This window comes from Ixodes scapularis, unplaced genomic scaffold (assembly GCF_016920785.2).
Source record: "Ixodes scapularis isolate PalLabHiFi unplaced genomic scaffold, ASM1692078v2 PGA_scaffold8__174_contigs__length_109621045, whole genome shotgun sequence".
Taxonomy (NCBI): Eukaryota; Metazoa; Arthropoda; class Arachnida; order Ixodida; family Ixodidae; genus Ixodes; species Ixodes scapularis.
This window is the reverse complement of record NW_024609883.1, coordinates 62,457,134-62,483,472: the sequence shown is the minus strand read 5'-3', so window position 1 is coordinate 62,483,472 and position 26,339 is coordinate 62,457,134. Positions and strand designations below refer to the sequence as shown.

Sequence of the window (26,339 nt, the reverse complement as noted above, 5' to 3'; positions counted from 1 at the left end):
TAAAACAAGCATAGCGCCCACTCTACTGTCTATACCGAGTGAATGGGATAGCTCCATACTTCCTAAGAAACTGCCAAACCCAACAAGTGACCCCCAAAGGGGAATCCAAGCACAAGCTGATCGGGACGCGCGGCTAGCGTGGGGGTGCACTGATACACCTAGAGGTTTTTAAGGGAGAGGAGGATGCTCATTGTCGGTGTACAAGTACACTGGCTGGGAAACGCAGGGTGCATCTTTTAGGAAAAGGGTGCATGTGCGCCCGATGCACCCGACTACACCCTTTTTTTCTTAGAGTGAAGAGTTTGCGTGCCTAGCTTCTTTTGCTTCCGCTCTCCCGATCAAGAGAATAATTGTGTTCGTACCTTCGTTCAAACTTCTGCGTCACGTCTTTGTCGTGCGCCAAACAGCCTTCGCTGGTCATCCCACTTCACAAAGTAGAATGGCTCATGATTTTTCAACAAAAAAAGAAGGGTCGTAGTGGGTTCGCAATTGCGTTAAGAAACATGGTTTACGAAGGCCGTTAATAAATTTTATAGAAATGTCGCTTACAAGGCTTCTAAACTTTATAATCGACTACGCCACAAATAAAAGAAGGGACGACGTTGGAAAAGGAAGAGAAAAGTCCCAAGAATAAAAAGGTGCGCGCGCGTAAGAAATCCTTTTTTTCGCGTTGGTATCTTTTTTGTGTGTGTCTATAAGTACAACTTGCATAGTTTTAGACAACAACAACCAAAAATACGCCATTTGGGTGTTTAGTGCTCCCTTAATTCTTGTATAGCATGTTGTTTCATGCAATACCCTCCATGTATTCAAGGGTGTTGGAAAATATGTTGCTGTAAAGTGAGTTCCCTAGCAAAAAAAATCATTTGTATGAGAAATTTCTTGTGTCCAATAAACACATATGAATCATAGAAGATATATAAGAACATATAAGAACCACATAAGAATTATGTGAGAACTATATAAGAATTATATAAGATATATAAGAACCCCATAAGAAACTTATAAGAAACTTCCCAGTAGTTTCTTATATGGAGCTTGTATGTTCTCATGTATCTTTTATAGTTCTTATATGGTTCTTATACGGTTCTTATATGTTCTTATATATCTCGTATGATCCATATGTGTTTATTGGACACATACATTTCTTATACAAATGAGAATTTTCAACAGGGTTCCAAACCCCCTTTAAAGGGAGTTCACCTTCAAGAACAGCTTCAGTAGAGGTTGTTTTTGTGACAATATCAAATACTTTTGGCTTCTACCAATTTTTTCTTGGAGATGCATTCCTTGAAGTTAGCTTTACGTAATATGCTGACCAGAATAAAGCAACTTACTTGTAAGCTTCGTAATTGCGGACAATCACCTGCAAATGAGTGTCTATGGATCGTCCAGTGTATAAGGCGGTAGAATGGTCAGCAGGGTTGTTATTCCTCTTTCGTGCAAAAGCTGCTGCATCTATATCGGCTATTTTTGTACATTTGACAACTGAATGTGGTGCTTGTTACTTTTTAACGTGGTGCTCGTAAATATGCATCTGTGGAGGGCTGCAAGCTCGCTACATCATATTTGTGTTGGTGTTCACCAGGAGTGTAAGGCTCTTCCCGTAACCAACTTAGGCTCTTAGCACAAGCTGATATGAACCCTTAAAAGAATAAGTGTGTTTAGTGCTCATGACAAAACTTGTTTCGCACATTGCATTTTTTCGACTAATACATGTGATTTTAGATTTCACAGCAGTTCCAATGCTTGACCGTACGCATATTATTGCTAAGGACATCCGGGCTTGTCCGATTTTCCTACATTGCCCACGCCACCTGACTGGTATTAAATTAATGAGCGTAGCCTATCTCAAAACACATACCGGAAGTGCACTGCCCTGAACATTTATTTGTCTACCGCGCGACACGTTTCTGTACAGGTGAATGATGGATCGTGTCGATGAACGCTTTATAGCGCTGAGTGTGGAATTTCTAAGATTGCGGTGTACTGTTGTGTGCCCTGTCCGAGACTTGTCTTGGTGAACAAGCTTTAAGTTTCTCTCATTACCCGAATGAGAGAGGACTGAAAAAGCAATCGCTTACCGAGCTTGAAATTGGAAAAGCTAAACTCAAGATACTACGTCTTTTGCAGTAACAACTTAGATGAAATCGATTTCATTTACACTAAGTATTCGAATGTGCTCAATAGTTGGAAGTTATTTTTTTTTACTTCGAGTTCACCCTTTTTTTTTTTTTTGTATCTTGCGAGCAAGTAAGGAAATGCATTCTCTAAACGGCTCGCTGTAAAACGTAGTGGCTGGCCCCCGAAGTCGCTCTAACTATACTTCCTTCAATATCGCGCGGTCGGCACGGAGCGTGCGAAACCCCCCCCCCCCCCCCCCCCGGGATTGAGTGTCCCAATAACTTGTTATGCACTTAATATAAATCACGACCGTTTGTGTGCTTTCATTTTTGCGAATCCAAATACTCGTAAAAAAGTGTAGTGCGCTCTTTTGCGATACCTTCTTAATTCAATATTAATTTCAATATATAGTTCATTTAATACAAAAACAATTTTTTTTCGCTATTCATAAAGATGTGCAAACTTCAGTCGCCGATGTGGTAATCTCTTTTTCAACATGTATATTGATGCTGGGGACGGCGAACTTTCACTGCAAAGATACAACACCTAGGAGATTATTTCCGGACAGTGCCGTTGCTGCTCGCCAGCAATGATGATACGACCACATTATACCTGTAACAACTTTTTGTCACAAAAATTACGCTAGATTTATAGTGGCGACAGGGATGGGGGGCACTTACTGTGTTGGAAAAGAGGTTGGCACGTGCTATGTTTGGCGTGACGTGGCGTGACGTCATAAGTTCATATGACTGGCATCACACGAAGTCAAGATGTCATGTGACGTCTCGGCGTTACATGATATTACGCCACGTGCATCACAAAGTCAGGATTCGTCATACACGAGCCATGGTTCAATGCAAGCCTTTGTCAGCGCCTGTCGATGTGCGGTAAAAAGCGACCACAGAAACTAAAAAAAAGTCAGAATAAATATGCAGTTGTTTCAGTTCTTATTTTATTTTTGTTGCACAACGTCCCGAGCAAGGTTGGTGAGCGTCATGAGGCACAATAAAAACGCAACCTAAACGTTTGGCTTTAGCACGCCAGGTACACTGCTCAAAACTTGAGAAGTACTGGCCTTCAGTAGGCGAAATGAAGGGAAACATACCTGGACAAACATGATGCGAGGCAAACGCCCGATTGCTTCCAGCGAAATAGCTCGCCATTTTTTACTGTGTACGTTACCTTTCAGTACTGACAGCATAGTAGTAATCATTGTGGTTGCACGATTCTCAGAGTGGTGGGGCCGTTTTTAAGCAACCCGGCACGTTTATTCGAATTCAAATTCAAAACACGCAAACTAACAATCAAATCAAGCCAAATAGTTGACGTGGGACGCTACGCTTACTCTCGTCGCGCTGCGAGAACTGACACCAGTGCAGCGCTTCCGAAGGCCTGTACATGCGATAGCTGTTTGCTGAAACTGCGTCGGTTGAGGTAATTTTCCTCTAAACACATGGCTGAACGGCAAACGACCCTCACTCATAAAAGCGGGCGACCTCAACGAGATTCGCGCTGCGTGAAACCTCTGGCCGGAAACGGCGGCAGCCATGTTTGTTATTTTGTGAAATCAAAGCACAAAAGCCGATCTCATGATGTTTTCGAAAACAGTGATGAATCCAGCTATATAGATTGTTTCTCAAGCATAAAAAAAGTACAATATAAAAGACCGCCATGAAACAAATGAACAATTTTCCAACGAACCTTCCACACGTCAATCATCTCTCAAACCAATAAGAGCCTAGAAATGGAGTGAAACTAACGCCCTAAATTTCGTCTAAAAGCATAAACATAGCGCAATTATTTTTTTAATTCTCCATGAAAAAATTAAAATAAGAAATATGTGTCCCCAATTAAGCCCTTTCATTGTTATTTTATTTTAGAGTTCCTTTACTTATGTTAATATATAGACTGACACCCAAAATTTGCAATACCAATACCTGAAATGTTTCATTATTTTAATTTTTCAGGTGTCTTGTTCACAGAGTATTTCGCCTTTGCCCAAAATGACAATCCTTGCCATTGCATTAGAGTTGATCGTGAGTTAAGGATGATTTAAACACAGCTAAGGTCTAATGGCTGGTCATCCGTGATGTAAAAACAAAGTTTTGAGGTTAGTGAGATATCACAAGAGCAGATTGTTCTGAATGAGGTGCATTGGAACAGAACTCGAGTTTTACTTTTGCTCGTTTTCAAAGGTATGCTGCTCTAGATGTGCTCTTTGTGGCTAAAATCAGATGCACCTGCAAACATTTTCAGTTTTTTGTTATTTGCTTCTGTTACCGTGTCTAGCAAAATCAAATCTATTTAATGACACTTAAAAATGCATTCTATCACATCATTATCAATGACAATTTTAGTCTTTTTGCAAATTTCACTAAATTATAACTTCTGGAGTTTCACTGGTGGTGAATTGTATACTGAGTTTTTCAGCTTAAGAAATGTTTTTTGAATCAAAATATTTTTTGCGGAACCCAGACAAAATGATGACAGAGGACGTAGTTGCAAACTTTGCTCACTATTGCAGAGATGCTTGACCATAATTGAGCATATCAACTTGAGTTCTGTAGAAAAAAAGTAAATTTTGTGGGCGAATAATATATTTTATGATCCAGTATATTACGCAGAAATAAACTCCACAGTACAATTGTATCATGCATCTCTAGAAGCCATGTTTGAGCGCCCGGGTGTTTAGGATCTGTGGATATAATTAAGCGTAATGGAAAATACCGGTGGCTTGCGGGAAGCATTTGTTCCATCGCGCATTTGTAAGCACATGCGAACATGTTAGAAGTAGTAGTATACACGATAATTCGCCTGTATTGCTAACGTAGGCTATGCCAATATTGTGAGACCTGATTTTCGACTGATCTCGCTGCACCGAAAAAGATCGCAAGAGTAGCTCGTGGTATCTCAGAGCAAGCTAAGGTTGTTGTTTTTACTAAAGGTATAGCGTTAAGCGACCTCCAAAGAAACTTTGGAGATGTGCCTGACGTTATGGTAAACACAGATTTCGTTCCCGCCCTCAATCACATTTAAACCCTTGTCAATGACGATACCGAACAGACTGAGCCTTTAAAGTAAGGATTTCGGTCGGTTTTTCGGTTTCCCATTCACGCGCGATAGATTTAAATTCTTTTGTTGAAACCAGTGTTAAGTCTGAAGTTGAATTTATTGGGGGCTAATTTCAATCCGTCGCGTGCGTAACTAAAACACACCGAAATCGACTGGCGGAGATGATATTCCTGCCGGTGGTTTGAAAAAATCGATTTAGTTTACTGTGCCTGATCTTCGGGGTCGTGCATGAAACGTTATTGTGGTGTCGTCATTATATTTAAATTTCAAGCTTGGTCGCAGAATACAAGTGCAAAAATCTTTCCGCAGGGAACTACCGACCAATGTTACCACGTCTGTGGCGAAGTTGATGACGCACGCGACTGCTCCAAGCAGGAGCGGAGTTCCCCACTCCTGTTAGCTCCCCTCGGCCCGATGAATATTTTTTTATCTATGAATATTTTATGGAAAGTTTTAGACCATTCTTAGCTGATACCGTGTGTTCTGGTTCTAAACGTTCCTGAACATACCACGTGTACAAAAACAGCGCTAACCTACTGCTTTGGGACAATCACCCTTCCGTTGCCGACGCAGCATGATCGATGCCTTTCGTTTTAATTTGTAGCACAAGTTCGCCTCATTAAACATTTACTTTCAGTTTTACTTTCTATTCCTTTTTTTCATCCGTAGAAATACCACTCACCAGAATTTTGTTCAAGACTATGGGGTACATCATTTATAGTATCATTATTACCCATGTTTTCGTATTTTAATTATTTGCATCGCTCACAACACGAGTTCTGTCCGAGTTTTATTTGTAGAGAGCATTTAGTTCAATTCTTTTATGTCTTTGCGATCAGTATCGACAAGCGACGGAGTGTTATTCTATTTTTTAGCACGAGTTTTATTACTCTTAATGATATTTCGACGTCTAAGTTCTGTGTATATAAAGTTGAGGAAAATGTTAAGAAATTAGTTTAAGAGGCGTTATACCTAAGAAAGCAGGATGTGGTTTCTAATGGCTTCCGATCGCAGCCTATGGTTGCTAGAGGGGAAAAGTGTGACAAGCGGGAGCGTGATAGCGAGTTCGTTTCACACGCACTGGCACCGTTTGAGTTCTCTCCCAGAATGCATCGCACCCGCAGAGTGTTGCACGGAGAACTGGACTCAAACGAACTCGTCAAATGCACCGAATGCAGAAAACTGATGCCGCCATCTATGTTGTAGAAAAGGTACCGACTTCAAACCGAAACTAGCGCCTTTCTGTTCGGAGTGATTGTTGTGAATGCGAGAGTGTAGTCGCTATTAACGTTTATCTACAAACGTTGGTCGCTGCAACCTGTAGCTTATAGGCGCGATGACTTCAAGTAACTTGGCTGTCGTAGAGATAGTTGCAGACGGCGTAAATTTCCGCAACTAGCTGTCTACAGAGAAGCTGATTGCAATCTTTCAATTCTTATAACCATTTACACGGAAGAAAACTGAGTATGCTGTCCGAGCAGAAGCTTGATCCGTTTGAGCATGCTATTATGTGTGAACCAGTGAAATGGTACTGCTTAAAACAAGTCTGTTGGAATATCCAGCAAAACTTTTCGTGGGACTTTCAATTTCGATCGTCATTACAGGTGGATCAAATATTAGCCTTGGTGAGGGCGTCGAGAATGAGAGCTTTCTCGAGCAAAATACGACGGGGCAAGTTAGCTGAGGTAGGTAAATGTTAAATATGATGATGTTGTCCAAGGCTCGGATAAAGTCATTATGTTTAGCTTTCTCTGATGCTTATTGGGCAGTCAAAGGTTTCTGCTGGGAAAGTTTCGTCGACCAAAAAAAAAAAAAAGTCAGGTTTGGAGGTTTTAAGTGCCAAACCAACGACGGGCATCTGGCACGCCCCAGCGGAGGACTGCGGATTAATTTGGACCACCTGGGGATCGTTTGACGTGCAACCGAAGGCTTGGTTACAGGGCGCCTCCTCCGCAATCAGCCTCCGTCAGATTGCGGGCGCCTCGGCCGGGATTCGAACCCGCCACATGGGGAGCCGTAGGCCACCACTCTCGCCTCGGAGCCACTGCGGCGGCTGTTTTGTCGACACATTTTCAATTTTTCAGCCGCACACGGAGGTGATAAATATCTCGCAGGCCGCTGATGCGTTTGTTCTGAGTATTTCTTGACACACTGGTATATTTCAGCGTCTGTACGGCAACAGAGCAACTTAAAACCTGCAAATAAAGCACGGATCACGAAATAGCAGAGGCTCACAGTTGAAGCTCGCGTTTGATTCCGTTGCCCCCTCGGGACGCGATTTCTATCAGAAAATCTAGATTTTTTCCCTTTCAGTTCCGCGACACATCATAGAAGACGAACCCCCGTCGTCTGCTCCCGCTCCTCGCCAGCCTTGAGGTCTACCAACTATTTTTTTTTTTCAATCAGCGAATAAGAGTTCGGTGTTCTGACATTTTCGCAACACCTTTGCTAGAAACAGACAAACTTACGCTCCGCATGTCTTGTGCTGCGTGATATTTTCTTTGCTTAAAAATACAACGGCTATTTCTTCTTTAAGTGGGCGGGGAGAGCTGCTTGTACTAAAGTTCAGTTACTCAACTGAAAGGGGAAAAATCCGCTTTCCATTTACATTAAGAAAATACTGTCTGTCCGCAATGCGTTTGTTGAAAGGTCACCTAACTTCATCTTTTGACTCAGGTTTCCGGAATAAAGTTCACGTTCTTGCATGTTCCTTTGGTGCCTAAACGTGTATGACTGCATATTTTTATTTGAGTCAACTACATGAATCGCGTTGTTTCACCTAAATAGATTGTGCGCCTAAATTCCGCTGCTTGACTGAAGGCTGCGATTAAGGAAAAATGCGAACACGGCACGTGACGTAGGGCTCACTTTTATTTATTTGCAAAGAAACAGCACCAATAACACAAAAATAAGTACGAAACCAGTAGCTTGAGAGTGTTTTCTGCTTCATCACTGCACACTTTTTGCGTGATAGCATGATGCGCAACTCTTTCCTGCTACTCCACAAAACTCGTCGGGGGTTGGTGACAGCGTTTGGTATTTTAATTTCAACAAAGTCTTTAACATCACTGCTGTCAGCATTTCCATTCAAGCAATACATGTAAAAAAAATTAACGTGAATAACAACCCAGAAACTATTTGGCCGTTTCCATTGTGACATCTGGTTTTGCACCAAGCTTCCTTAGGTATTGACAATGAATGCCCGGAAGCGTATTTTTACGCGTGAGTGTGCATCTAAAAGAAAAGTGAAATTCGGCGATTGATCATCATTTGCCAAATAATGATCATTCGCCACCCCAAGTCAAAGTGCGACATCAGATACTGCGCGCGCTTCGTCTGACGACAGCATAGCACACCCCAAGTGAAAGTTTCCCCTCGGGAACAAAGCAGACACTAGCCCCGGCTGCGTTATTAACCTGTTTAAATTTATTCAACTTTGACAGCAACGTATGGGTCACCTCCGCTTCCTTGTGCTAGCCAAGGTCCAAACACAAAGTACCCAATTTCGCAGAAAAATGGTACTTGCTTCAGCTGGTGTCTGGTAACATGCCAAGACGTCTTATCGACAAAACTTGTTTCAGTAGGGGTCTGGTGACATGTCGAAACGCCCTCGAAGGGGGGATCAGACTTCGAGCACGTGGGAAGCTCGTTGGGGCGTTCAACTTTGCACTCGTGCTACAGGTGCAAGTCTGCCGGTCCGGAAGCGCGTCCGAGCGGTTTTATTTTACCTATTATTATCTGCGTTGTGCATCACCAGCCTTACGTCTGTTGCCCGAATGGTAGCTTTAACAGATTACCGCGCTTCCTACGCACTCAAAGTCTTCATAAACTTTACTGACCAAGTGGTGTTCGATGACGCCCTATTGAAAATAGCTCTGATGGGACTTCAGGATTTGTTTAAAGGGTGTGAAGGGGACTTCAGGAATTTCTGAGATGTTTGAAGGGGGCACCGATATTTCCTGGTGGGTTCGCTTTCCCCGTCAGAGGCTTTCCTGAAATGTCTGAAGTGCCCTTTACAATGCCTTGAAATGTCTGAAAACCTGTCAAGAACATCTCTAATGGGGTCGGGAAAGCCTTCAGGCTTCTTGAGATGTCTGAGGGCAACGGCTTAGGTAAAGAAAACACATTTCGCAGAATTAGAACATAGCTGCTTATTGTACGCTACGCGGAAAAAGTATTTGGAGAATGCCGATCGTATGTGTGTACGGTCAGATTTTATTACTGCTCTTCTATCAAATACTAGTGGGCTCCTGGACCCATCTGTCACTGCCCGGTTGTTCGGTCGCCAAGGAGGCCACTGAGGGCGAACGCCCCATGTGGAGAATTGACGAGCCGCGGGCCGAGTGGTATTCGCCGAGCGGCGTTTTGATGCGAACGCAATCCTGTCCGCTCGAGGCGAAATCCGTGCAACCATAAATAAAAAAAAAAGGCCGAGAGCAGTGCGCGCTTTCCAGGAACAGGGACGCACGCGGGAGCGACTCGTTCCGGTAACCGGTTCCCCCACGGGGGACGGTCCCCAAAATCAAAACCACTCGGCGCCTCTCTCCGCCCGGCGATGGAGAGAGGGTGCAGGGCTGCATTCGGGGAGGCCAGCCGCCAGTATAGCCATTTTCTCTCTGTTCGTGGGCGGTTCGCAAATTTCTCAGAGTGCGATTTTTAAGATATTTCGCGGGCATGAATTTCTCGCATTACGAGTGGCATGATGATATTCAGCATCATGGGATTGTTATTCGAGGACTCAATCATTTGCGGTTATTTTAAAACCAGAAATAAGCAGGAGCTTTTCCATTGCTTAAGCCGAATAAAGCAGTCGATACGCGCCTACGCTGCTCGAAGCTCATATGGTTTCGCAGTTCGAGGCTGCAGTAATCCCCGGGGCGTCGTGCCGTCCGGGTACCGCCGAGGACTTGGACGAAGGTGGTCGAGTGTACGACCCGCATACCTAGATGACTACGCCGTATCCTGGAACACCTCGGTTCCGAAGGAGTCAAACACCAGGATGTCCTTTCACAAAGGCCTCGGTCACAGAACTGACCTTTTTAAAGCATACAAACAACGCATAAATACAAGACGGGCTGCAACGCCCTCTTTTGTCATGTCAGTCAATCATCATTCCGATCTTTTGACGAAAAACTACAGGCATTCGTTGATTGTTTCTTGAAATCTCTAAGGTTTGCAAGCATGCCCCCTCCTCTTAAAAGAACGTCCTTGGACGAGTGGTTGCAGGGCAATGCCGCGAAGAAAAGAAAACACAATGGGAATTCTTCGACAACAGTGCCATGTGACACTGAGCGCAGTGTGGGTGACAAGGACACGAGTACTGCACATTCACCGGGATCACGAACAGAAGTGGAGGAATCCCAAACCCCACAATCGTCTCGAATAGGTTCTGTTGCAAGCATCGTAACGAAGTTTCATCCAGCCAGCGACTATCGGTTTCCTAAAAACTCTCAAGGGAGAGCCTGTTTGCCTGAATGGTTCAAGAAGTTCAGATGGCTTCACTATTCGCAACTCCAACGCCCTATAGGTGGCGGGGCGGTAGTTCCAATATGGCGGAAGAGACGGGGATAGATTTTCCATAATACCCCGTGCGCCTGCTCGCTGACGCTGTTCAGCGCGCTAAAAACGATTTATTTGTGTACAAATGCGAAGCGGTTAGGGAGAGATCATATAACAGGTGACGGGGATGCTGATGCACGTTAAGAAAACTATCATGCTGTCATTTAAAATTTGCAGAAACCTCAAAGTGCGAAACTTTGTGGTGAGCGAGCACGTTTTAGGCACTGGCCACGGTACTGTTTGTGGAAGATTATTTTTGAGGGTGAGGAAGATGTGTTTGCGCTTTGCCTGGCCATTAGTGCTCTAAAAAGAGAGCCGCGAACGTTGACCGTCAAGCCTCGAAAGAGCAGCAATACGCAGTACTAGTGTCTTCGCGTCACAGCCTCACAACTCGCTGCTCACCGTCTCGGTTTTAGTGTATTGCAACACGTAATCAAACTGCTGTATGGTTATTGATAAAAAGTTTATTACCGCAGGCTGCCCTGCGGTGTAGCATTCCAACCGTAAGCTCGCCCTGCGCCTTTGAAGCACCATTTTCAGTGCGCGCCAGGGGCGTTGCCGTGCTCATCACTCTAAAAAAAAAAATGTTGTAGTCCTTACACCGCTTGTCACATATACGACACTCCAAAACTTCAGTTTGCCGTGCAGCCCACTGACGTCAAACTGACGTCCCCAACTTTTACGAGAGGCTTGATGACAGCACAGTATAAGATATTAAACAGCTAAAGTATGCATCAAAGGGTAACGAAAAACAAAACAAAAAATACCGAGGTTCTGCAGTAGGGCCGAAAAAACCCCGATTGCTTTTTTTTAGTCATTTACGCTATGCAAAAACTGCCTATTAATATAATCGGCGTGTTTAGAGATTTTATTTATTGCTCTATCATAAAAAAATATTTTAATATACCGTATATTTGTTGTACTGTGTTATTTGCTGCATTGCCGTCCCTCTGACCAAAACTGTGCGTTCGAAGCTCTCGTCACAAACGGCTGGCTAACACACGCGCTTAAAATGCTTCGAGCATTTTTTTATTTGCTTTGTAATTACCTGAAAGCAAGTACGAGTATTCTCTCTTTTTAAAGTGCTTGGAATAAAGGGTCATGTTCCTTGTAACGGCCTTAAAACGCGAATCCATTCCCGATTTGTATTGCTCGTCATACCGTTGCGCGACGAGTTTTCTCCTACTTATGGCAAAGAATAGACTTTCCTTAGACTGTACTGCAGAGTTCTTCATTATTAAGGGGAGCGTTTTCCGTCACGTTGGGCACATATTGAGCTGGCGGCCCTGCACTAGACCAGAAATTCGCAGCGTATGCGATACACGAAAAGTCCCTAAGGAAATTAGACCTCCCGGTCCTTTGTGCAAGGCTGTTGCAAGGCGGAGCACAAGAATTCCTTCTTTAACGCGCTCACTTTTTTCGTTAAAACGACTTCACGCATCAAGGCCGACAGTCCCTGCCACCGTTACCGCGCCGCCGTCGCCGCTGCCGTCCCCGCTCCTCTGGTTCTCCGTTCGTCCGCGGGAGGGCGAGCGGCGCGCTGGAGTTGCGAATAACTGCGATAGTGACAGTGTGCTGTGCTATGAATGTGTGGCATTGTGCACTATGAAATGCGAAAACAGTGTTCGTGGTACCGAGGTGACTTTCATTTCATCCGGTTTCAAAAACTGGAAGAAGGTCACTGAACTCATGAAAAAAGTGAATGCCACAGCCGGTCCCTGGATAGCTTGTTGCAGAGACTGCAGAGAGCACCAGTGATCAAGCTTCTCAGTGAGCAGAGCCTGAAGGAGCAGAATGAGGCGCGAACGGCACTCCGTGTTGTATTCAGTTCCATCAGATACCTTGCACGCTCGGGTCAGGCCCTGCGCGGACATTCCTACGAAGATGGAAACCTGTGGCTTCTACTCGACGAAAGATCTCAAGACCTCCCGGCCTTGGAGATGTTGATGAAAAGGCGGGACAAGTGGCTGAGCGCTGACGTTCAAAACGAAGTCATTGAAATCATGTCTCACGAGCTGCTGCGGGACATCATACAGGAGGTAAACCATTCAACCTTCTTCAGCATCATTGCCGATGGCACGACGGACGTTTCATCCTGTGAGCAGTTTTCGCTGTGCATCAGGTGCGTGGATCCAGACACTTTGCATGTAAAGGAGATTTTTGTTGGCTTGTACAACCCGAGTGACACCACAGCCGCAACTCTTTTTGCTGTGATCAAAGACATGATCATGCGGTTGGGTCTAGACTTTCAGAAATTTCGTGGACAGTGCTTTGATGGTGCTGCAAATATGTCGGGAAGGTGAAACGGGGTACAAAAAAAAGTGACCGAAGTGCAGCAAAAACCTGTGTACGTTCATTGCAGCAACCACGCCTTAGATCTTGTTCTGCAGGAGGTTGGACGAGGCTGCGAGCTGATTCGCGACGCGCTTGCCATCGTTAAGGACGTTTCGGGAATCATAATGGAGTCAGCGAAGCGAACGAAAGCATATAAGAATGTTGTGATATCTCTTGGCCACGAGAGCGAAGAAGGTACCATCGCCAGTGGAAAAGTATCCAAGCTGCTTCCCCTGTGCCCCACCCGGTGGGTTGTTCGAGTAAAAGCGATGATGTGCTTCGTCGAGAACTACGAAAGGGTGCAACTAACCCTGAAAGACATTTTGAATGACAGGGGGTATCCGCGAGACGATAAGAAGGCAGCAATACACGGCTTCTTGAAGAAAATGCAAAAGTTCGAGACCGTGTTTGGTCTCAACTGCGCCATCACAATATTTGGACCATGCGAAGAACTTGCAACATCGCTAAAAAAGCCAGATACTTCTGTGGGAGGAGCGCTGAAGGCGACAAAGGTCCTGGAAGCACACTTGACAAGGCAAAGAAAGGAGAGTGGGTTCCAAGAAGTGTACGAACGTACAAAGGGGGCAGCAAAGAAGCATAAGCTAAAGGCCCCTTCAAACAAGACCACGCGATGCGGTCCTCCAATAAGGTTCGAACACAGCAGCGAGCCCTGTCAACAAGCGTTTCTAGACGCGGTGACAGGCCTTCGGAAGGAGTTCTACGAAGCGTTAGATTGTGTTCGCGCCGAGCTTGCAAGACGATTCAAGCAACCAGGCATGCAAAGTCTCGCACAACTAGAGCAAATAATTTTGTGCGCTATTCAAGAGAAGCCACAAACTGCAGAAGAACTTGAAAGGAAGTTAGGATCCCAGGCTACTGATTTTCACCTGGAAAGCCTTTCAAGGCAGCTGGACATGGTTCACTCGCTCTCAAGCGGTCAGGTCGGCTCCGTACCCGAGTTGTGCCGTGCTCTGGGCGGACAAGTGCCAGAGGTCAAGAGGATGATGACTGAGGTGATGCGCCTTGCGGCACTTAAAATGACAGTGCCAGCGTCAGCGGCATCAGCTGAACGAAGTTTCAGCGCACTTCGGCGTATCAAGAATTAACTCAGAGCTACCATGTCACAAAAACGACTGACTCAGGTAATGCTGCTGCACGTAAATAGTGAGCGAGCAGCAAAACTTGATCTGAACTCTATCATCAGAAAGTTCGTGTCGAGGACGGCTGAACGACGAACCGTTTTCGGGCACCAGTGAGCTCTTTCTTATTTCACGCTGTTTGAAGACGTCAACATGGGCGAAAAACAAGATCACCACATTCCAAAAGAGGAAAAACATATATTCGTTCTAAATAAACGTTTGTGAGCGCTTCGATTTTATATATCCATATTGTTCTAGATGCTTCATCCCCCCCCCCCCCCCCCACCCCAATTCCGTTGCCCCCCCACCTCAGAAATACTTCCGACGCCACTGGTCGGGACAATCTAATCTTTCATGGGTTTGTTGATTGTCCTTCATAAAACTGGGCTCAGACTGAACAAAAAGTTATCGCTGCTCTTTCCACTTTGAATATCTCTGCCGCTCACATAATCAGCTATTTAAAGAAAGATAAATGTCGTCCGGTAATTGTAAAATTTGAATCTTTCAAAGCGAAATACAAGTTTCTGCAACCCAGACCTCTCATAAAAGGGAAATGTTTGTCTGTAAATGAAGATTTTTCACCTGCGACGCGACTTGCGAGATCAAAGCTGATTGATTTCTGAAAGTCACTGGGATCCGTGTTTTCCGAGCGTTATAATAAATTGCACGTTAACAACAAGGTATATTCTTACGATCCGAGGGAACACTTGGTTCACGAGGTTATTAATTCTGGCGTACGGCGTATTATTCGTAAGCATGGTGACAGCCATGATACGCTCGAAGGGACATCAAGCTAGGTAAGAGCGGGGTCGGGTCGCAGCGTTCCTTCGAAGCACGTAATATTTCAGTTCTTATTGGTAATGTTCGCAGCGTCACGCGCTGTCGAGAGGATCTGAGTTCCGCAATTGATTCTAGTTATTGCGACATAGTGGTTCTCACGGAAACGTGGTTATCCAGCGAAACTCAAAACAATAAAATATTTAACTGCCATAAACGGCTCAATGTATATCGATATGATAGGAGTGGTAGACTTGGCGGTGGAGTACTCATTGCCGTTGTGAATAACATTGCATCTTCAATCATCGGTGTATGTAGCCAAAATGAAACTGTCTGGATCGACCTATGTGTAAACCACAAGCGACTAATATTGGGTGTCTGTTACCGCCCTCCAAGTGCGAACAACGTTTTTTCTGAAGATTTACATGACTCACTCAATAAGATAATCACTGGCTTCCCTACTTCGCCCATCATTCTTATGGGCGATTTTGATTTCCCTATCATTGTGTGGACTGGAATTTCCCCAGTTGCTTAGCCACTTTCTGGGGAAAGTAATAATTTTGTAGATTTATGTTTTGATTATAGTCTTTCGCAATTGGTAGCCAAACCTACCCGCACAACCAGCTCATCAGCAAATATACTAGACCTTATCCCAACAACATGCCCGAAGTTAGTCTCGTCCTTATTACATTTACCGGGTCTAAGTGGTCATTGCCTATTACATTTTGATATAAAAATGCCGTCGGCGGCTGTACCTAATACCCTCAAACGTGTACGAGACTAAGGTAAAGCTAACTTTTGGGCAGTTAATAGGGACCTTTGCACTTTTAAGGAAACTTTTTACCCTGTTTTCATGAGCGTTCTGTTAATGAGAACTGAAACTTGTTCAAGATGGAACTTGATCGACTTTTAAATTTGCATATCCCTCTGAGGAAGGTGTATACCAATTCAAACGCGCCATGGTTTAATAGAGCGCTCAAGAGATTGCGTAACACGAAGAAGCGTTTATTTCTTTTCTGCGAAAAAAGATTTGACTGGTCGACGATGGGTCGCTTATTACACTGCTGCTGATTCAGACAAAACTGCTGTATATCAAACCAAAATATATTTTTAACTGCACCTTACCGTCTATGTTAATAAATAATCCTAAACAGTTTTGGAATGTCACGAAAGGAAACAGAAAAACTTCAGTGTCATTGAAGGCCGATGATGGTAGTCTCATTGCTAGTGTGGATTGCGCTAATATCCTCAATGATGTATTTGTAAGTTGTTCCTCGGTTCCTTCAAACTCTCCTACTTCTGACTGCATATCTTATGACTACCTGCCCAATGTATCCGCTAGCGGTTGATCCTGAGGGTATTGTTAAAATAATTGATTCCTTTAAACTTTCATCATCAGCAGGAATCGACGATATTAATACGAACTTCATAAAATACGCGAAGATGTATACGTCAATTTTTCTCTCTGCTATATTTACCCAATACCTACAGTTCGGTGTTTTACCTGACGACTGGAAGGTGGCCAGGGTGGTTCCTGTTCACAAGAGAGGTGATAAACATAGTCCTCTAAATTTCGCCCTATATCATTGACCAGTGTCCCACGCAAACAAATTTCACATGAAGCTTTTATTTGAACGACTGGCCTCGGCTCTTTAGTTTCGAGAATGTAAACTGTATTTTTTTATCAAATCTATCTATATGATCTTAATCCTTACCATCACAAGAGTTATAATAGTACGGGTGGCAGACAATGACGAGTGACATTAGTCGTCCACTTGAAGGAACTCTCGCAATTTCTTTCTGATGATTTTACCGAAGTCGTCCCTTGGTATTGCGTGAACAAACTTGACTCCTCCGTGAAGGTGCATGTTGCTTTCAAGTTGATCTGAGGAAACATAAGAAGGCACAAATTATCTGCTGGTTACACTTTCCAGGAAACATAATTACTGAAAACGACCCTGCATTACCACTTGAAAGCCACGGGACTACGGGAACACACTTTGCTCTATCTTCCTTAAATGCTATATAATTATGTATTTATATTTGACAGGCAGAATTGCCCAACAAACCTTACTGTTAGAGAAGGTAAAAAAATACGCCGAAAAGTTTCGTCAGACAGGGAAAAAAGGTAAAAGCTCAAAACGCTAACATCAATTCATAAGCAAACAGTGTTCAGTGCATATTTTTAATCCCCTCAGATTTATATTTAACGCGGCTATTGCTTATTTCATATTTCAATATACAGGGTGTCACAAAAGAAAATTTACACGGTCTTTTTTACCGCAAAAATAAACTAGGCATCGCCGAACGCTCATTCTCCGACCAAAGATAGCCCTAGAGGTCACAACCAGATGCCGAAGTTTCAGCCCGATCCGATAACTTAATCAAAAGTTATGTGATTTTCTGAAAATTTCAATGGGAAAATGGCGCTTGATGGAGTTTTCAAACACATGGGGCTCTATGGCACCAGAAACCGAAACCGGGCAGAAATGGGCTCCATTTTCCCATTGAAATTTTCAGAAAATCACATAACTTTTCAATAAGGTATCGGATCGGGCTGAAACTTTGGCATCAGGTTGTGACCTCAAGCTCTACCTTTGGGCGGAGAATGAGCGTTCGGCGATGCCTAGTTTATTTTTGTGGTAAAAAAGATCGTGTAAATTTTCTTTTGTGACACCCTGTACATCCAGTGTAAATGATATCACGATCGATATTTACCTGCAACGAAGTTCTGTATTTCTGCTTCGTTAAGTGTGCTATGAGATGTCTTCAATACGACACAGGCCATGGCTACTTCCTGATACCTTGGATGAAAAACACCAATTACCGCAGCGTCTACAATTCCTTCGTGGCTGAGCAACACACTCTCAATTGAGGATGGCGCCACGAGGATTCCATTGCATCGCAAGAGCAGGTTTATCCTCTCAACAAAGAAGAACTGTCCATCTTCGTCGTAATAGCAGATGTCCCCTGAAAGCACCCCTTACTGATTAGCTCTGAAGTGGGAATTCATGTAAATTGATGTAAGGCATAAACTATCGGCTGTTAACACTGCATTTAGTAAAACAAGGTCACATTGATTGCAAAATTTTTAATTGAAATATCGTGCGGGCAGCAACGATATGTGCTGGCGGTACGGTGACTTATTCATGAGCCATGTGCACACATCACTTTGATGTTTATTTTTGGCCGCCCAATGTTTTAGGGACAGCATTTTGCGAGGCGCATAAACTGACGTATTCAGTATGTTCGAACGAGACAATGAACTATAGATGTCATTGCACAACGAGCAGTTTGCGCCTCTTAATATTTTTGTTTTCCAATCGTAATACAGTAGCAGAGCGCACTCTGGATAGAAGGCGACTCCCTAGCTTTTTTTCCAGCGATCGCTTAAAGTATAAGCGCTGAAGCGCGCTCGAAGGAAGAGCTTTTCCTGGTTTATTTTTGTTTGTTTATTTATTACATTACAATCAGCACCTTGAGAACGTTAGAGAAAGCGTGGGTCCAATGTTCTAAAATGCATAAACAAAAAGTTCAACGATAAAAAAAAAAACGAAGCGAACTAACAGTTGCAGGATTAAAAGGGTGTTCAGTCATGGCGAACTTGAAGGATGAGACGTCTTCAGTGGAAGCGTCGAAGGGGAGAATATGGTTTCAATTATAGCTGGTCTTAAGTGCGAAGGTATAAAATGCAGGTTGTGTTGCAAAAAAAAAGTGGTAACTCAGGACGGGATGAAAATATGAAGGCTGAGAAACAAGTTAGTCTTGCAATGATACGTTATAGAAGATGATTTTATGAAAAAAAAGGAAAGGCGTGACATATTTCTGCAGGATTGCAGTTCAGGAACATTAATATTAGATTTCATCAGTGAAACGCTGGTGAAACGGACATAAAAAGTAAAGCGCGCTGATTGATTTTCCACAGATGCTATGGAGTCCCAGAGCTTAGTCATTGTCTATCGTTTGCTTGGTTTGCCTTTCCCGCGAGAAAACAAATAAGACAGAAGCGAAGATGAAGGGTTTGTTTCTTCGGGGCATTTCGGCGATAGGTTACATGCTTTAACTATGTGTCTCAAGGCCTCGGACGACAAACCTGAAGACCTCCATTGCGATGCTTAAAGGGGGAGGTGCGCTTTGCCTGCATCGATTGAATTTAGTGATCCAGGACGGAAGTAGATGGCGCAGTAATTGAATCTGATCAACATATTCCCCCAGAACCACGCGCCTTTTGCCTCGTCGCCGCATGTGCTGGTATTATCTGGTGTTGTAGCTATCAATAGTATTCAGTTGCATGCTGCCGCTCACCGCTTTTCCTCCAATTGCATTTTATATCAATTCATATAACGGTCTCTCGCTGCGTAACCCGTAAGGTTACGTGCCCGGGCTCTCAGAGTGGTGATGTCAACTAAAATGTATCTTTTTCTAGATGTCCGCTATCAGCGGAAGCGCGTTGTATTTCTTTATAAACGCATGGACTCCTACAGAACCTTTCGAAATGTTTTCGTTTTGTGTTTCAATTTGGTAATGGTTGAAGGAAAACCAATCGGATTTTGCAAACGTCTAAATACCAAGAGGTCTATCAGCCTCCGAGGTTCGGCGGCATGTTTCGACGCTGTGGAGGGGTAATTTATCGAGTGCAGACTGGGACTGTTAATCTGTTCCGTGCTGCTGTGATTTCATGACCAGATGTTTGCACGGCTCCTTTCCATGTCAAAACAATAATGGGTGTGGCTCGAGTAGGCGATATGACGTTTGCATCAGATTCAATCCCAGTGCCCCCCAGTCGTCTTTAAGCAGTTAATCATTTGTCTCAATATGGTGAAATTAAAGTGGGTTGGGTGGAAACATACGATCACAGCTGGCTGGGAATGGCTGGTCAATTCAAAGTGTTTATTGGCGTTTAGAGGAGAAAGAGAGTGGCAATGATATTGGTGGCTTACAAGCCTGAATCTATGGCTGGGGGGTGGGGGGGGGGGGGGGTGAGAAGGTTTACAGTAGGCAGGCAGTCATTCCTGATCGTGAATGAATTCCACAAGCATGTTCATAACAGTCGGATGTTTGTCGGCAGGGGCCCCGAGGGTGGGCCCATTCCTCCATAGTGGAGACGTTTCGTGGTGTGTGTCTTCGAAAAATCTCTTCCATTTGCGGGCAGCACCAAAGTACGTGACGTTTATCGGCAATAAGGATGGCGTCTTGGCAGGACCGGCAGTGGGGTGATATTGGTTGCGTGGTTCAATGCGCCCTGCGCGCCGGCATAATGAGGTATTACTGACTATCATCCGGCGCAGCACCGTGGATCTCCTCTCCATTCCACTCGAGAGAGGATTTACGCCGGGGGTCAGGGCCGCCCGAGGGGTTTTTCTTCAGGTTTGTTTGACGGGTTGTTTTCCATCCTCTGGGTCGTAGTCGAGTTCTCCGCTATGTTCGCCAAGCTCTGGCGTGAGCGAGTATCCGCGCTTTTGTAGATGGCTTGGCGCACTACTCGGCATGCCGCAAATTTAGCTGCGCACGGGCCATGCAGGGAGCTTGTACGTTTTCCTGGGTGTCTGCGTGGGCAGATATTCAGAACAATTTGATTGTTATGTCACCTGGAAGTAGGTCGGAGGCCACCCGTCACATTGTGTTAACGCGCTTGGGGAGTGGCGGGAGCGGCGTTCTGTTACAGCAGCCGTAGATTCAGTAAAAATCTGGAGGTGTCTTTTTTGAGCCCCATCCTTGATGATGGTGCGCAGCACTAGTTGGAGAGCTCCAAGTTCTTTTTTTTTTTTACTGACGTTCCGCCGGATAAGGCTACCACCATGAGGATTTTTAGGCGGGAAATCACAACCGCGAAGGAACAAGGCGGTCAGGGGATGATACGAAAGCCGCGTCAATGTATACCGCGAGCTTCTCATTGGTGTCCGTCCCGTCTTAGATGATTGTGCAGTGCTGTCGCACTTGGTAGGCTTGCATATCAGGGTGAGGGGGCTCGGCTCCCCTTGGGACCAATCGGTCGCCCATAATTCACATGTCATCGCTCCATGGAGACCAATCTCAGGGAGGGGGGAAAGACTCTGATATCCGAGCTGATCATCTACAGGATTTGTCGTCCGGGAGCTGAGTGTTGAATTGGCACTAGGTGAGCTCACGCCATTTCCTCTACGATTTCTCGAGCCGTGTTGAGCTTCGCGTGTGCATTGAGCACATGTCCAGCGGTGTGCATCGGGCAAGGCCGGTAACGATCCGAACTGCGTTGGTATTGAGGATCTCTAGTTGCTTTCAGTGTGTTGGGAGTTGGTTGTTGGGGGGCACCGTAGCAGGTGCGAAAGGCGATCAAGGTTTTTACCAAGCGGAAAGCACCCTCAACGTCATCTCCTCCTCTTGTACCGATACTCGTTTTAATGATATTAAAACAACTTCAACCTCCTATTTTATTTCTGGTACTAGAAAACAAAGTTTATAATAATCAATGCGTAAAACTGAGGCTTCCCTTGAGGTGAGTGTGCATTTTGTCAGCGAAGATTTTAGTTTCGGTTTCCTCCATCGGGCACCGGTCAGCCGCAAGCGGACAGCTGGGGCCTGCCCCAAACCCCTCAATGCAGCGTACCCAGCCGAATCTTCGAAGGTTGACCAAATATTAATGTGTTCTGTATATTTATACAGTCAGAAGTTAGTCAGCCTTAATGGGCGTCTGGTGTCTCACCTGTAAATATTTAGCCAGTGAATTACCACCGCTAGCCTGAGGTATTTTACGTGCACCGCGCAGTAGTGATCGATATACGACAGCACGCCATTATGATGCTCATCGAGATTGAAACGGGCGGGGGTGGCGATTGAACGTAGGTTGACCTACGTGTACATGTGATGCAGTAACCATACTTCTCGTGACTGTATCAGACGGTGACTTATTCAAGACCAAGTATGTGATTTCAGCGAAACTAAGCCTCATGTCAATCGGCGTACACTGCTCTACGCACTGCCTCCTTGTTTGTGTTTGTTTTCGTCTTGGACAGATTTGAGGAGAATCAGCGTTAAGATTAGCGTCTTGGTTTCACAATGTTTTTTTTTTTTTTCGTGTTTTATCTACGTTTTTAAGCTACCTTCTTTTTTCTCTTTCATTGCCTCGATTCATTTGGCCACTTGCTGCCACATCGTATAGCTCTTTCCCGAACATTATGAGAAACATAAAGTGATCAGGTGAAGGGAAGTATATTTACTTTACCGCATGCACACATAGGTCAACCTACGAAGATTCGTCAAGGCACGCTGCGTTGAGGGGCGTGGTGCAGGTCCGTGGTGACCGCTTACAGGTGGTCGCGCTCCGATGGAGGAAGCCGAAACTAAAATTTTCGTTGACAGGTGTTTCCCTATACGTATCTGAGCGGCTAGGGGCACCTCGGTTTTGCACACTGTTCATCGGCTAGAACAAGGTGTCTTGTAACACGCGTCATTTTACTGACACCATGAGCGCCGCCATCCGAACCCTGCACAGCAGTGTTTCTGCCACATTGCGGACAAGCAAAGAACACTCATACATTACTCCCAGCCTAGTTTGCCGGCAGGCAACGGGCGCTCTTCCCCTCCGGGCCACCATCACATTTATATTGTAGATAGCATCATCATCAACCTTGGCTTTCTCGTATTTGCGCGTCACATACCTCGCGCTAGTGAACAGATCACGGCTCACTGTTGATTACCAGTAAAACCGTCTTAGTTCGCCGTTCTCTTTTCAAATGTTACACTACACGGTTCTTGTGTACCTTTGTGAATAAATCTAAGGAGTAGAATCTTCCCTCTCCATTCGAAAGGAGGTTATATTACGGCAGCGTAAACTTGAAGCGATCCAAGACAACAGGATGCGTAAACAGCGTAAGCGGTATTCGTGATCTTGACCTTGATTTTGCTATTTCGGGCGTCTCAACTTATCGAAGATTTTGCTGGAGAACGGAGGTGTCGTATTAAAAAAACATAACTCTGCAATGTCACTGCGGCATGCACTGTCAGACGAAAGTTCGCCCACTGAAACTTGAAGGCGTTTTTCTTTACATGTAGCATCCTTGAGCAGTGACCCCACAAAGCTGAGGTAATATTGGAAGGGAATCAAAGCATCAAGCGTGTTTAGAGAAATAATAAGAGTCTGTATTGCTTATTCAAATAAAAAATAGGTAGAGAGAATATCTTGGTACTACTAACTAAGCAAGGATAACTAGTTGACTAAACATCGGCGCAAGGTTCAGCTAGCTATAAAACTACTCCAGGAGTTGCATCTTCCGCAGCCGGCGCCGAAAATATTCTGGGGCTCTGACCTGTACTCCTTGTATAAGACCAACACTAATTTTGATTTTATTTATTTCTACTGTCCCTTGTTTGGCGCCTGCTCCATTGCTCAGGTTTGTTACTGATTGAGTAAATTAGGTTCTGGGAACGTTTTCAGTACAGCTCATTGACCAACTGTCGTCAACCAGGGTGGTTTCTTTTCTACTTCAGTAAATAATAGTATTATTTCATTACTCGATGCACTGAAATTCACACTACGAAAAATCGTTGCCACCAACTGAAACACTAAAGCGAAAAATGCGAATAATAACCGCGAATTCACAGCGGTATTGTTTCGTCTATTTCCGAAGTTTCGAGGATTGTTAGTTCCTAGGCAAATGCATTTGATAAATGCTTTGTTAAGGTATACAAGCTCAACGCACAAATGTTGAATTAAGCACTTAGCTTTGTTTTGCAAAAATAACCAAACATATATGGCCTCAACTACCTGTTCGTACCCAGCCATCAGATGTGATGGCCTGCGATGTGGCTTCGGGGTTGCCGTAATATCCCCTCATGGAAGTCGGCGTCTTGACTAACGCCTCTCCTTGTTCGTTCGGTCCAAGCACGTTCCCACTCTTTATATCCACAATCTGACAAAAAAATTGTAGTTAAGGCTCTATTAAAAAAAATCTCAAAGTGGCATTTCAGCATAAGATCAAATGTGAATGTTTTTTACTTTTCTGAATTTGCGAGACGTTCTCGTTCATTTTAATACTCGTACAGTTTCGTTTAACGTAGACGAATAATATAGTTTTATATTTTAGTGTGGAAACACTTAACCATTATACATTACTATTTGAATTTTATGCTAGCAACTCTTGCGACATTATTAACCCTGTTTATTGTTACCTATCGCCAAGATAGGCAAGAATTGATAAATTCTGACACCGGTTTATGTTTGAAGTTGCTCCCGGAAATGTAGTTTTAAGTGCGTGCTGAAGGACGCAGCATTGGGACCCCGCAGAGGAAAAAGATTAGTCGAAACGTTCAAGTTTTGTGTGTTTTCTATTCAGCTGCAAAACTAATATCACTGATGAGATCTAAACCCTTTGACTTTTCAAAAACTAACCAGATAAAGGCAAGTTGACGTTATTTAGAATATAATCATGTATTAAAGAGTTCTTTACATTCTCGTTCAAATGAAGAGCGGAACCCTCGAGCAAGAGTGGGTAGTACATGGTTTATCCACAGAGTTATTTGCGAAAAGACCTAGGTACGTCACTAGCGGTGTACAGCTTCATCAGCATGCGCACCTAACAGGCCCGTCGATATATCTCTTTTGTACTTTTCATGCATTTTGTGAATCCGTTTTTTGTTGGTATGCAATTTTTCAGTCCTGCGTGTCACAATGTATTGCAAATTTGTTAGTTCTTTAGGGTATCATGTTTCGTTTTAAAAATGGTTTACGCATTTGCCTATATTACGATGTATGGCATTTTGTAGATGCGGTGAAAGAATTCTCATCTGTGTTAGGTTTTCTTGTCCAATATTCGTTTTGGTTTTGAGATTGTTTTCAGTAAAATACGAGAAACTGCAAAAATAATTATTGTATCTTGAATGAAAGTGTGATCAAATTATAATTCTGTAAAGAACTTTGTTGCACCGAGGTTCTGAGCCTAGTCCATCTTTTCTGAATAGGCTTCTCGCTTTCAAACAAATGTTTAGCTCAGGGGACTCGGTTCGCTTTAAACGAAGATTATTTTTTTTACTTCAGAGTTCCAGTAATCTAATCGATTGTTTCGCATTATTTTCCCCTAGGTAGATGACTACAGCCAACTAATTCCTTTCTACTTGGTCTCGGGCGGCATTAAAGAAGTATAGTTTGGAGACTTGTGCTGCTTGGGGAGAAAATAATTGAAGTCCTTTAAATACGCAAGGTTAAAACATAAAAAGAATTCCCAGGACACCTAAGCACTTCTTATGAGTTGTGAATACGAAAGCATAAATCTCGTTTTTCCGCTCCCTTAGTTTGAATGCGGTGTACTGGCGTGGACCGCCACGTTTCGCTACTACGGAGGTGGCGGCCGCCGACAATATAAATGCCTCAGGCGCCGCGATGTTCCTCGGCGCCGAAAGGAGCAGAAGCGGCCGCAGTTTCCCCCCTCCCCCTCCTGCAACGCTTGACGCAAGAGCGGCGCCGGAACGCACTTCACCCTCTCCCTTTCACCGGCGTGCGAGCCGCAGCGCCACTAAGAGGGCTTCTCTGCGGGGTGGCGTTCCTTAGTACTATGACGCGTCGCGACCAATATCTCAATAGGAGCTGCTTCGTTGGGAATTCCGTGCAGGTTTTCAAGGTTAAAGACACCGCAGGGATAATGAAAATTTCTTCCAGGTTATTCGCGGTTACACACGCCGCCTGCTCTACTCGATGTGATAGTTAATGAGGTCGCATTAATAAAATCGTTATGCGTTCGAAGTGAAAACGTCCAACAAAACAGGAGATATTAGGCTTGGAGTTTACCGATTTTTGGAGGCTCATAAATCACAAAAACCATTGAGTCTAGTTTAAAGACTACTGGTACAATCTACCTACCATAACAATTGACCATAAAAGGGCCGTTATCAGTACCTGAGTCTAGAGGTCTACATTTGCGGCTCAACTTACTCCTCACAGCAAGTACACAATAATGAGATAAGAACTCCTTCACCCTCACGACCACACTCAACTTCAAGTCATCACTCACGAGCTAATTAACTCAACGAAGTCACACTCTCGCCCCTCGCTGAACTCGTGAGCATTCTGTCACGCCCTTCACCGAATGCACGAACTCACTTAACTCATAAAATCACATAAATGAAACTTCCGAAGTCACGAACCCACAGACCTCACAAACTCACAGAACTCATGAGCTCACGCCATCACAGAAGTCACTGACTCACCGAAATCACGAGCTGACCCTCCCGAACGAGCTCATGAACTCACTGACTAACCGACCTCGCTCACTCAAAAGCAGTTTTCGACCACGCCGTAGCCGCGGCGCTGGCGCTCTTGCTGGGAATGTGTTCCGCGGCTTTTACAACCCCGCCATGGTTGCT

General features: G+C 44.3%; 1 protein-coding gene and 1 pseudogene across 1 annotated transcript in view; one reads left to right on the top strand and one right to left on the bottom strand.

Annotated features, from left to right (window-relative positions):
• Positions 1 to 10,377: 10,377 nt before the first annotated feature.
• Positions 10,378 to 14,195, top strand: LOC115308909 (annotated as a pseudogene).
• Positions 14,196 to 16,768: 2,573 nt separating this feature from the next.
• Positions 16,769 to 26,339, bottom strand: part of LOC115318333 (4-coumarate--CoA ligase 1) — a 35,648-nt gene continuing 26,077 nt past the window's right edge. The window contains exons 8-10 of the mRNA XM_029978043.4: positions 23,749 to 23,893; positions 17,724 to 17,975; positions 16,769 to 16,890 (exon numbers count right to left, since the gene is read on the bottom strand). Of these exons, the coding sequence (XP_029833903.2) occupies positions 16,769 to 16,890; positions 17,724 to 17,975; positions 23,749 to 23,893 (519 nt within the window). The remainder of the gene's footprint in view (positions 16,891 to 17,723; positions 17,976 to 23,748; positions 23,894 to 26,339) is intronic.